The 14008-nt window shown below is 35.5% G+C and overlaps 1 protein-coding gene across 1 annotated transcript in view; it reads right to left on the minus strand.

The window, feature by feature from the left end:
• The window catches only part of ValRS (Valyl-tRNA synthetase), a 28623-nt gene extending 15247 nt beyond the window's left edge, over positions 1 to 13376 (minus strand). The window contains exons 1-8 of the mRNA XM_085944941.1: positions 13187 to 13376; positions 10844 to 11011; positions 9598 to 9890; positions 8259 to 8520; positions 6855 to 7083; positions 5022 to 5146; positions 3075 to 3220; positions 1972 to 2176 (exon numbers count right to left, since the gene is read on the minus strand). Of these exons, the coding sequence (XP_085801067.1) occupies positions 1972 to 2176; positions 3075 to 3220; positions 5022 to 5146; positions 6855 to 7083; positions 8259 to 8520; positions 9598 to 9890; positions 10844 to 11011; positions 13187 to 13348 (1590 nt within the window). The 5' untranslated portion in view covers positions 13349 to 13376. The remainder of the gene's footprint in view (positions 1 to 1971; positions 2177 to 3074; positions 3221 to 5021; positions 5147 to 6854; positions 7084 to 8258; positions 8521 to 9597; positions 9891 to 10843; positions 11012 to 13186) is intronic.
• Between the last annotated feature and the right edge of the window lie 632 nt (positions 13377 to 14008).

Raw genomic sequence — 14008 nt, forward strand, 5'->3', positions numbered from 1 at the left:
AGTGACAATGTGCAAATTAGATTGCACACATTTTTTTAAATGATTAAGCTTTAATTAGCAAAGTTAATTAGTTTTGTGAACACGTTACTTGATCTATAAGGCATAACACAGTCGATTTGCGGTCAAACATACTGTTTTAACAGATTTTTTGATAACTTTCTGCACTGTAGGTGATTTCTTAGTAGCCTCTTTCTCTTTGCGATGTCGTCTTCGTCTGCTACGTTTACTTTTGGTGGCAAACGTTTCATTTTCTTCTTCATTTGTTGGAGTATTGTGTGTGTCCTTTTTTAGCAGCCAAAAGTGATAAATGAGAAGACACATTAGTTGCAAAGTCTACTTTCTACTACAGTCAGTTGTTAAGAATTTATTTCTCCATCATATTACAAATTTTTTTTTTAAATTAAGTGTATAAAAAGCATATCAGTATTTTTAAATTTTGAACATCAGTGACAAAAATATTGTCATCAGTTCAAAATTATTTTTGGTGACATGGTAAGGGAATTGAAAATTTACAGTTACTCACTTTGAATCTTTAATATGACAGCCGGTTTTTTAAGAATCATAAAAGTTTACAAGCGTACTTAATTGACTTTAGTAGTACCACAAACTAAAAGTCAATAAAACACCCAATTCATTACATATTATATTAAAAACAAAAATAATGTGATAATGTTTTTCTAATTTAATTAAACATAGCTCTTTTACGAATGGTATTATTTTATGTTCAATATAATATTCATAATTTGTCACATGATTATTAGAAGATTGAAAATCGTTTCGTGGATCTTTGGCAAAATCTGACTTTTCGGAGAGCGCTTTGAAATGTTTACCGAAGTAGTTAAATACATTATACTCTGTAGAACCATCCAAGAAGATAATAATATATCAGTTTTAGTCGTGTGAAAGAGTACAATATTCAATATCATATTATCTTGCACTGGTCAAAATCTCAAAAAAGTGCCACAGAGTTAAAATAACAGATAATATTCTAAACGATATGTAAATTTTACCAAACTAGGTTCGTGTTGAGACAGAATTTAATCAATAACATATTGTGTACTTGCATTGTCGAATAAGAATTTCTTGTCCACGTGTTAAACTGTGAACTAACAATCCCCTCCAGTGTAGCTAATCGCACATCCGTTTTCAGATGAGGAACGCCCCCAAATTTATCATTTCATTTTACGCTCCCGTGGTATACGGATTCATCAATTTACGTAATTTGAAGCTTTTTATAATAAAAATATGTCCAAAACTATCAAGTGTGATGTTAGAATTATTATTAGTAAACTTTTGGTTTATTACATCTAGCACGCGTCACCGCCATGATAGGTGTGTCACTGAGAAGTCTTTTATATGCGACTACAGCGACTTCCTGTTATCGCCGATTTTTTGTTGTTGGACAGTAGTAAAACATTCTACTGAAAACAAACCCATGAGAATGATGACGGCTTACGTTCTACATATGTCCGTACATATCATATCATTGCCATTGAGGCACCGAAGTCAATACTTTTCAAATGGCAATAAATGAGACTGAATACTGAATCTGACTAGTCAGAGAGTAAACATAGCAAAATCTTGACTTTTTATACACCTAAAAATTTTTTAAAAACGATTATATAAACAAACACCAAACGTAATACAACAGAACCCCGATCTACTGTTCTCGCATAAATCGTTTTCCCGCACGGATCGTTCATTTTTGAAAGTCCCGCCAAACACCCATAAGAACAATGTTAAATAATCCCGCATTAACCATTCCCCGATTTATTGTTTTCCTCGATCTATCGTCTATATATTATGGTCCCGTCACAAATATTATAATATTTTTCATTTCGCTTTCATAGAATTGTTTATGATACTTTTTATTATGCTTTGTTTGCACAGATCGGTCGGTGCTCAATCTCGCCTGACCGACCGATTAGTCGCGTTGCTTTGTTTTCATAGGACGTTCTATTTAGAACTTACAGCAACATTGTCTCCTCCTCCAAGGATGGTGACCTTATATGCAGGGATGCGGTGTCCCCACCACAGTTGCCTGGACACACACCAGTCTCGGATGCCGTCCATCCAGTGGTACCAAGTCTTTTCATGGGTGTCAGGAATTATTTTCAGCTCTCCGGATTTTACTGCTTTCACAGCATTGGCAGCCATTTCATCGCATTTGATATACCTTCAAATACACAGTAATATATATTTTTAATGGCAAACTAATAATTATTATACAATTTATCAAATAATATGAAAAATTGAGGTCGATCCTAATTTTTCAAGGCTATTGTTTGACTTTGTTTTTTCATTTTGTATATTTCACTTTACTGTAAATGACAGAAACTAAAATAATGTAACTAAAACCAGTAAAAAAATGAATATGTTTTATCTAATACATATTATATTCATATATACACTGATTTTTGAGCCTGACTAAGGGAAATCATCCGACATTGCCACAGACAACCCAAAGATTGAATGTCATAATGTGACGTTGTAAGGCTCTGTTATTTATTGTTTTTTGGCTTTTAAATATTATCGTAGGAAATGTTATTTTGTATTTAAATTCTTATTAAAGTAATTTGTAATATAGGTAAGTAACTACATATTTTATTAATATTAGGTTTGTAAAATACATCGGGAGTTTTGTTTACATTTTCATATTAACCATCTGATCCCATCAGCTCGACCACCCAACCAAATCAGAACATCTGTAGGCTATTTCAGCATTTCATTGATCATAATATAATATTAGCTAATTCCATCGTAATTAAGTAGGACACAGGTGGCTCAATTGGTAAATAACATCAATGTAAATCCGATAGAATGCGAGTTCAAGGCACGCTTATTTTTTCTGATGTTTCAAATTATGTAGGTTCAATAAAGTATGTTACATTCTCAAAAAGTTATTAGTTAAATAAAAAAAATAGTTATTGTGTAACTAATACAGGGAAAGTCTCTAATATGATTTAATTGATGTTTAAAGAATATGTTTGCATCCAAATATACTGGAATACTCTCACAAATTAACAAGTTTAAGAAAATTTAATGAACAAACGGACAAAGCAAAATAGTCATACCACTGTGGTTTCATGAGAGGTTCGACAACATCTTTGGATCTGCTGCAGAGAGGAACGACCATGGGATTGTCTTTGGTCTCTTTGTAAGCACCGAGGGTTTGCAGGGTTTTCAACAGCTCTTTCCGGCAGTCAAAACGTTTCATCCCCTATTAAATATACAAAACATTAAATCTTTAAAAAACCAACTTAAAGTTAATATTAGTGTTGCAATAAAAAAAAAAACATAAGTAATATTATAGTCAAATATTTTGTAAACTTTCCATTAAATTTTGGAATTGACTCTCTTATGATTTATGCATTATTTGCCATGATATAATATGTATTTTATGATGTGATTTTAAGGTCTATTCTTGAATTTAAACATCATTTTATATTGTCAAATATGGTTTGATAATGGAACATAATTTTCATCGATTGACAATCAATTGCAAACTTCAATAGAAAGTCTACCAATTATATAAATACATATTACTATATAATGGCATTGACAAATGAATAATTAAAAAAAGTGCCATAACCAGCATCACCTGATGTGCTAATATATACCTTGATTCTCAATTTCAAGTGTAATTTATGATAATATACTGAAATCTTGATATCCACATAGGATGAGAAAAAATAGGGCATAATAATGATATAATATACATGTTTCCAATAAATATCCAAATATCCAAGTCGTCAGAGAAATCATAGTGCGGTGCCAGGAATACAAACTGCCACTATGCATGGGTTTTATACGTTCGTTTCGATAAAGAAATGTTCAATACTCGACGCACTCAGACAACAAGGAATCCCTGAGCGCTAGATAAATATTTTCAATAATATATACAGTAGCGCAACAGCATCTGTCAATCTCCATAAACCATCACGCAGATTTCCTATCAGCAAAGGAGTTCGACAAGGTGATACAATCTCACCCAAACTATTTACAGCTACCCTTGAAGACTTATTCAGGCAACTTGACTGGAATGACAAAGGGATCCCCATAAATGGAGAATACCTGAGTCATCTGCGCTTTGCCGATGACATAGTAATTTTCTCGCAAGACCTCCAAAGCAGAATGCAGGAACTCGCTGAAGTAAGCAACAAAGTAGGTTTGAAAATAAATGTAACAAAGACGAAAGTCATGTTCAACTGCTTTGCGGGCCAAAAAGAGATCCTCATCAATGGCACTCAGCTCAAACAGGTGAAAAGCTACATCTATCTGGGACAACAAATGTATATTTGATGAAACTGTTCGCAGAGTAAAGCTAGGCTGGAGTGCTTTTGGGCGCCTGAATAATGTCTTCAAAAGTGACCTTCCACTGTGTCTAAAGCGCAAAGTGTTCAACCAGTGTGTGCTTCCCGTGATCACATATGCGTGTGAAACAAGTAAAAGAGAGATCCAGAAACTTAGAGTAGCACAAAGTGGTATGGAAAGGTGCATGCTGGGCATAACGCGAAAGGAAAAAAAGAGGAATGAGTGAATAAGGAAGCAGACAAGGGTTTGCGATGTAATAGAGTTTATTAAAAGCCTTAAATGGATGGGCGAGCACATAGCTCGAAGAAGAGACAATCATTGGACAAATCTAGTAATCCAGTGGTATCCAAGAAGCACAAAACGTCCGCAAGGTAGACCTAGAGGCCGCTGGATCGATGAAATGATAAAAGTTCTGCGGAAGTACGTGGCAACGCAATGCACAGGACCGAGAGAAGTGGAAGCAGCTTGAAGAGGCCTTCATCCAGCAGTGGATAGATTCAGGCTGATGATGATGATACATGTTTTCCACTAGCTCGACAGATTGTTCAGACTTAGGTCCCAAAGATACCTCAAATTATTAATTTTCAATCATTACGTGATTTATATACGTACCTATATTATTAGTAAAAGGATGTTACATATTATTATCAATGCAAATGTGCTGGTTAACAATTTACCAAGTCTAAATTACTTAAAGTAAAACTTACGGTAAATTGAGCGCAGTCCCCAATGACAGTGCCATCGTCATCAAAGATGGTGATAAATGGAAGGTTATGCCTTTTGCCAACTTCATAATCGTTTGGATCGTGAGCTGGGGTTATTTTGACGGCTCCTGGAACATAAAGATAATAAATAAACGGTTTTAATATAATATAATATATCCTTCTCTACCAAAGATATCGAAGTAAACATTGTCAAGATGAACTTAAAAACACTAATGTTGTTTATATGTGGAATTATTATATGTGGAAAGTTGTTATTTTGAAACATTTTATTTATTCAAAAGCACATTCTGATTACAAAAATAAATGTATTTTTCATTGGGATCAATTTGAAGCTGTTCTCCTTCAAAGTTAACAGCCATCAACTAAGTTGTCTTTAATATGAGTCATTCGTCGAATTTTATGATGCAGTGTTTCCATTAATATTTAATATAACGTATGAACATTTCCATTGTACCAATAATTGGTACAAATGGAACAATTATTATCGTTTATATGAGGCGTCTAATTCCAAAAAGCGATAAGTCCACATTTGGTCAAAATCGAGAAAAAAATACGCACGTATTCTTTGCGACAAAACCCTACGAAAAAAAATAATTTAAGTCTCGATTTATTACAAAAAGCGCCAAGTCCGTGTTTCATATTATTTAAAACTTGGTTGATTTTGCGCGTATTTAAGTCAACCAATGAGGGAACGTTCAATATTGTAAATGGCGTCTCCCATGCTGTAGCATCTGGTAAACTCATGACAGTGCCACGGAAATATGTGCCTTATGCAGAATAAATTATAAAGTGATGTACAGGATAGCGCTACGTCAATTTTATTTTGCCTATATTTATTACATTAAAGAGTTTATCGGCTGAAACAAATTGCCATTTGGTTCTGATTTCGACATAGAATACAACGGAAAAAATAATCTTACGTTAAAACAAATAATTGAAGCTTGAAACATAAAAACGTTGTTTCCCGCAAATATCGAATTGTGGACTTGTCGCTTTTTGTAATTAGACGCCTCATATGCTCAATTTTTATATTAATATATTACATGTATTTTTACAGGCGCAAAATTTTATTCCAATGTTGAAAATACAGTAAAACCGGGTAATTGGGGTGAGGGGATGTCTGTTAAAACTAAAAGTTCGTTATTTAATTAAGAAAATCTTCCGAATGTGTGAGTTAAAAGATTGACAAATTAGTCAGTTGACCTATTTACAATAAATTGTATGTTAAATTTTTACAAAAATAAAAATAAAACCACATTATAACGTCATAATATCAGTCGGCACGCATTAAAGCTGTTGCAGAAAGTCATGAAACATAACAGAACCGATTACTGCACGCAATACTGTGTGATCAATCGCTAATCATGCGCCGAACATAGTTTCTGAACGGAATACAGGCTGGAAATTTTATTTTTAAATCTGAAGACTGTCAAATTGGGGTCCGCAAAATCAAGGTTTTACTGTATATCAAAACAGTTTTTTTTTTGCATCTATCAAAAACACTTATAGTCCAAACTCTTTGTTATGGATAGACTTTTTTAAATATATTTCTTATTCAGCATATTTTACATTTAACCTAAAATAATACATACTATGTAATTAATACAGATAGTAGGAACTATGCTTGCGTGTTAAACATAGCCATGCATACTGAGTAGTGTTCGCTTATATGAACTGAGCACACACATACAACACATCCAATATTTAAAAAAAACAGTTGGATAGGTTAGATGACTATTGCCTGATTCGATTTTGTTTACCTGAAGAGGTAGAGAATTAATATTATTGACAGTTCAACTACAGAAAGTAAATTACCTGTTCCGAATCCCATTTCAACAAAATCGTCACAGACAATGGGCAACTTTCTCTTGCAGAACGGATGCGTGACAAACTTCCCGTGCAGATGCTTGTACCGTTGGTCTTTGGGGTGGACGGCGACGGCCGTGTCTCCCAGCATGGTCTCCACGCGAGTCGTGGCCACCACTATTTCTTCATTTGTTCCTTCCACTTTGTATGCAAACGATACGAGGACCCCAAATTCAACCTGCAGAAAAAAGCACACATGGCTTTAATTCAACCACAATCCTTATAAAAAGTGAAATACAAAACGAGATTGTAATCCTTAATCAGTCGTCTCCGGGCCTACATATTATTTCAGTCAGAAGTAGAAAATATACAAAGTCTTCATCACACCACGAGAAACCGCACTTAACAGTACAACCGTTGGTTTCATCTACCTTGGTTCTCTAGTTCCCCAACCTTTTTACACCTGCGACCAGTAAAAAAAGGAAAATTTTTTCACAGACCACTAATACTGAAATAAAAGTGGTTTTTTATGTAATATTTTTTTAATCTTATATTGTGACAGATAGACATAACTATAACTAACAAATATACGTATAACAGTCTGATACAATTAAAATTTAACAAAAACAATGGTTTTTTTCAACAAAATAATGCGAAGCCTGCTGTTGCATCTTTGCTAATATATTGGATATTCTTGGCTGCAGTGCTGTCTTTGACAGACGAAGTGCTGCATACACGTCCAGTCTATTCCTTTGTTTCGATTTTATTGACGACATGGACAAAAATGCTTTTTTGCATGAATAGGTTGCTGAAAATTACATTAATAAATTTATAGCTTTACAGCTTAAATATGGATATTCATCTTCCACTGATATCCAAAACTATGGAAATAATTTAATGTTCCTTGGGCGGCCCGGTACCATTTGATCCACGGACCGGGGGTCGGGGACCACTGCTCTAGGGAACCGATAGAATGATGTCGCAGAGAAAATTAATATCAGAATCATGTCAGCAGACGAGTACTACGTCACTACTTACTACATAATAAACCATTTTATGACACGTCCACTCTTCTGAAAAACTTGAGTTACAAGACACTTATAAAGGCTGCGGTCACGTATACCTCGGAAACCTGGGTTGTAATTCTGTGAAGTGAATGAACACTAAACATTTTTGAAGGAAAAATTCTCTACTGTATCTACGGGCAATTATTGGCAGGGACAATTTCAGGCAATGCAATGCCGAGTTCTACAGGCTGTACTTTGGCATAGTTCAATCAATGAAGATTAGGAAACTGTTCGTTAGGTCAAATCAAATCAAAAGGTTTGTAAAACCATAAACCAGCAGTGATGTCGAACAATCAAATAGGGCGTAGAGAAGGGCTCAAGTCAAAAAAAGGCTTATAATGTCAACCTTATTGGTGTATCCTGGTATAGACAACATGGTTCTACCGGTGAGTTCCATTTTATCGACTTCAATATCAGAAATAGCTGACTTCAAGGTACAGGACCAGTTGACAAGTCTATTGGCTCGGTAGATATCTCCGCTCTCATGGAGGCGGACAAATGCCTCGGTGACGGCGCGACACATGGAGGGGTCCATCGTAAACCTGGCGCGACTCCAGTCATATGACGAGCCGAGCGAACGCAACTGTTCATATATTCTCTCGCCCTTACTGTAATATAAATAATAACATAAATTAATTAAAATGAATACACAATATTATATTATAATACTTCTTCCACATAATTTAGTAACTATGCTTATTCCGCCTAAATCCATGCATTTGTGACAGTGAAGTATTACAAACCATTTCACAACAGTGGACAGCCCTCAGAAAGTGTTAATGTATATTACTTTTAAAAATTCAACTGAAAATAAACATCAAGCCCTAGAAACATAGAATGTCAAGCTATGGGAAATCAAAATAACTTCAACACTACATAGGAATAAACCAAAATACAATGACAGTTATTAAACTAGTATCGCCTATCGTCATCACCATCATTTTGATTACCCAATACTATTTTTAAAAAAAAATTGTCAAGAATGGTATAAGTACGCAAATCGCATAATATAAATTGAATAATTACAAATTAATAGTTAATATAAACTTTAAATAATTTTATTGTCATTTTATCAGTGGATAACTGAATGAATTAATGCATTGCGGATCCAGTATACTTAATATTCATACTGGATCCATTTTTTTTATTACTATAGCAATAAAAATAGTAGATTTGAAAATGGCTCTTTTGTTTATGTTTTAAAATGTTGTGAAAATATTTGATATCTACAGACCTACAAACTTATCTGTAGAATGGCCAAAAATGGAACTACGAACTACCATAGGACGCCATTTTGAAAATTTAATTCGAATGTCAGATTTTGTCCAGTTACGAGTCTTGATTGGGTAGTTTTCGACAGTGGCTACCCCATCCCATTCTTCAGATAAGTTTGTAGATTGGAACAATTTAACATTGAAATTGCGCAAATTACGATTTCTTCTACTGCACACGAATTACATAGGGTAATTTTAATTATTGTCACTCTTATTATTTACGGACTGCTCTTACATGAAGCCTATTGCATCATTTTCGTTCAATTGGCGTCGCTAAGTTATACTTTCCGTCAAGACTATCGAACTCCACGCTTAAGTGGTATGTTTATAGTAAGACATATTAATTAATACTAGTTTTATGGGCATCATTTTCCACGCACAAGTGTGTCAAAATTTTTTCGTTTATCTTACTCATTTTTCCAGTCCCAAACACGCTTTACAAAGTCCTCCCTGCCGATATCGTGCCTCGTCTTTTTCTCCTCCCTCCACAACCTTTTCTCAACGACCACCTGCGTCGCGATACCAGCATGGTCGCAGCCTGGGTTCCAGAGCGTGGTCTTGCCGTTCATGCGGTGCCAGCGAGTGAAGCAGTCCTCCACCGCATTGGTGAGGGCGTGGCCCAAGTGAAGGTTCCCCGTCACATTCGGCGGAGGGATCACCATCATGAACGAGCCTTTGGGGTTTTTTTCCAAAACGGACTTACGCTGCAATATTACATTAAATATTTATGGTTATATTTAAATAACGCAATTAAATTCTCATTTGCATTTGAGGATGGAAGCGTATGGAGCTCTACTTTTTGCAAAGATTAGCTGGTAGTCAGCACAAGCCCTTGAGTTGAAGTGTGATGAAGAATAGTCAATATTCTCTTGTAAAAATTGCAAATTCATTGTATAAAATTGATGTCATCAAAGATTCTTTTACGTTCCAGCAAAATTACCGCGTCGTGTGCCATAGGTTCACCATAGCTGTACTATAGATTGATTTGAATACTTGTGTTAGTACTACTATAGTATGTACTTTGATATAATTGAAGAATTTGCTCAAATGAATTTAGAGACGAGAATTGAGTCTACAAGTCCACTGCGGGCGCTTCGAAGGAGCATATTAGCCTCAGGTGGAAGATATCGTCGGTCCCTATTAAAAAAGTCGGATCTGAAATTTTGTCATTTTCGGATTATTACGTAAAAGTTATTTAAACACTTTAAACATTTATACCACAATCACAGTTTTGTTTGTTTGAAAAATTTCGAGATATTCAAGTTAAAAATGACGGATCTACCGAGAGCGTCCGAATAACAATGTCGGTTCTTACCAACCGACATTGTTGCTGGGCGTGGGTGAGCAAGATGCGTCGGATCTGACAGTTGCTGCTATGTTCACCGGACAGACGGATGTTTTTATAAACGTTTAGAAAAGTTTCTATAACCCGTATTTTTATTCATTATGGCAAGCAATAGGTCACAAAGGATATTTGGTGAAACATCTTTGATTGCTCGTACTGAAAAATAGCATTTTGCAGATCCAACTTTTTTAATAGGGACCGACGATATGAAAGTCTTCTTTCATTAGCCATTCGCTTAACAAATGTTAAAAAATGTTAAAATTCACACTCAAGTGTTGAATGAAAATAATAACGATTATTTTAGAAGCTCACATTATATTCAGGTTTGAAAAATCCTTGTTTTTCCCACCAGGAGTACCAGGCCGCCTCGACGTACTGAGGGCTGTAAGCATCAGGCATCTGATTGGAGACATCTTTCTTTTCACCGGCCGCAGTATTAGCATCATAAACAGCGCTCTCCTTGACTTCCTTTACTTTTTTCTAAAAAATAAAAAAATTGTGGTAATAATGTGTGTGTCTCAATTATGCATATCATAATGTATATGGGATAAAAATGCTGCGATTCCAGAATACATGCTACCCTTGTAGTTTAATGCATAAGGTACTGGCTTCTAATCTGAGGGATTTGATTGACGGTGAGATCTGAATAAATTTATGTGATTTTCTGAAAACCTGGGTGTTTTTGTGATTGTTTCACTGCTACCACTACACTGCTGTAATTGGGCCTTGTTGAAAAATAAAAAGCAATAAATTTATTAAGCATAAGGGTACTTTCGTGGACTTTCTTAATAAATGTAAAATAGGTTCGATATGATTTTGAAAGTGGAACTATGGCGAAACCTGAGCTTGTGCCTTGCTCACTACAATAGCTCACTCTACTCTGATAGGGTCACGGCTAACCGTGTATACCGTTGTCAGGGCAAGCAAGACTAATGTGCTGAGCTGGGTGAGCAGGAATAGCTCACTGTACTCTGATAGGGTCACGGCTAACCGTGTATACCGTTGTCAGAGCAAGCAAGACTACTATGCTAAGCTGAGTCAGGGCCAAGTCCGGCCCAATGCTAACCGATTGTTCAAGGCCGAGCATCGCCTTATATAGTGAACTAGGCGGCCCCTTCCTCGCCGTCCAGGTGATAACGCTGGTGCGCTTGGGATGTGCGAGCGAGAAAGTATTCCTAAGCCGCGCGCTATAAAAGTTAATTCTGTCTCACTCCTACCCTCTGGGTTTATAATTTCTATTAGATGAGCCAATTTCTATACTGTATCGGTGTCTTTTTTCTCTATACAAACATACAAGGCAAAGGCAACTGACACCAGCAAATAATGACGTCACTAATGTAATACCATTGAAAGGGTGATCTATATTCAATTAAAAAACATAAGTATAGAATAATTAATATTGTTTCCTGTGCACTTATCCGTGATAACTACTCTCAATGGTTTTTGATTTTGTTTTTACATATTTTCACACACAATACACAATGGCATTTTTTTACAGTTTTTATTATATTAATGCACACTAACAGTACTGATTAGTGCTACTTACAGAAATATATAAAGGGTGCTTTTTACTGGTTCTTCGTCGTCTTTATCTGTCAGTCGCCATTTTGGAATTCAGCTATCTTTCTGTCATCGAATTATAGTACGCGGTCTAAGACATTATAGTATTTCGGCAAAAATTATAGGATGTGTTGAAAATGTAAGTTTTTTGTTTGTCACATAAACATAACGGAGAATTCGAGAAATTCTGATGCCCTGCTTTATTAAAACACCTCTCATGACCGAAAAATGCTAACACCGGCCGCCGTCATTAAATGTCACGTTAGTTTTTTAGAGTACACAACGCAAGACTACGTCCATAGACTAATATCGCACACTGAGATCTTATATTATTTATATTATATAGATTATACTTACTACGTCCCTCGCTTCACGTTATTACGATTTGCTGTGATTGAAGTACGAACATTTTACGGTACTTCAAACATCGACAATATAGACAACTTTTAAACGCAATGAGGAATATTCGCACAACCGACGAATTCAATTAATTCCATTTTTCAAAATTGTGGTATTTTTGATGTACTATACTTTTTAAATAGTACGCAGACGAAAATGTACTATAATTATAGTTCGGTTGGCAACACTGCGCTCACTGACAGATGACAGCGAGCGGTGGCGGAGAACCAGTAAAAAGGCCCATATAAAGTTACATCCGTAAAATTAATTTTTCTTTATAATTAGGTAGGTACCTAAGTACTTACTTACATAATTATGTTAAAATTTATAATATTTAAAGTATGACGCAAAACGATCTAGTTTTGCGTCATACCTACTTCTATATTTTTCATCTGTTTGCATCTACATCTTATATTATGATGGTTACAAATAAAACAAAAGTTGTCATCACCAGTCTTTATAGTTTAAAACTTTAAAAGAGTACTTACTCATTTTCGATCTAATGGTCTTGACTAAGCAATATGCTTGCGATGAGATATTATTTAATTGTATTAACAGATACATAATAATCTAGAAGAGATTGCATTAAATGTTAAAACAATTCAGTATATAATTAGAGTATTATTGCACAATTTGTACGATATAGTATAATAATCCCTTTCACTATTGTTGGCTATAAGATAGGTTAGTACTCACTTCGCTTTTTTCTTTGGTAGCTACAGGGGCGGTAACCTTTTTATCGAGTTTTTGTTTTAGTTTCTCGAGTTTGGCAGCTTTCTTTGCCTCCTTTTCCAATTGTTTCGCGGTTTTTGGTTGACCATCGTCAATACAATCTGTCGCGGACACCTCATCAGCCATGCTTACAGATTTTAAAAGTTCGCTGATCGGTGATCTGTCAATTCTAATGTTGCCAGCAATCGAAATAGGATCGTGGACAAAATTAGAGCAGTAAGGTGTGATCTTTCATGCTATTTTCGGTCGTCATTGCGCACGGTGTCATGAAATGTCATGTGGCACTATCTAGTTCTAGGGGGCCGTAAACGAGCAACTTTACTGTTTACGGCAATTAATTGTATTGCCGGTAATAGTTCCCCAAAACACGAAAATAGTAGGTGGAGTAACCTGGCGAGCGGTTTCCACCCGCTTCAGCATTCATCACTTTGAAGCAGACTTGAGAATGGGTCTATTGTTTGGGCACCGCATCAGTTGAAGTATGGCCTTATGGTGGAGATGGTACAGTCGAAATTCTTGAGACTCCTTTACTTGAGGTTGTATGGATACTATCCGTGGCTTTATCCAACTGACTTTCTCTTAGGCATGCTTACATACTGCAGTCTGCAACTTAGAAGAAATCTTTATTTAGCTACGTATTTTTTTCGACTTATACGGGGTATAAATGAGAACTCTGCCATGCTGGGCAGTGTTGACCTGTGTGTCCCTGATAACTATCTTAGAAATAGAGACCATCAGTTGTTTATTCTCCCAAGGTGCAGAACCAACCTGCCACCGGCAATGCCA

Source organism: Rhyacophila brunnea, unplaced genomic scaffold (assembly GCF_057557595.1).
Source record: "Rhyacophila brunnea isolate RB1 unplaced genomic scaffold, BYU_Rbru_1.0 scaffold_17, whole genome shotgun sequence".
Taxonomy (NCBI): domain Eukaryota; kingdom Metazoa; phylum Arthropoda; class Insecta; order Trichoptera; family Rhyacophilidae; genus Rhyacophila; species Rhyacophila brunnea.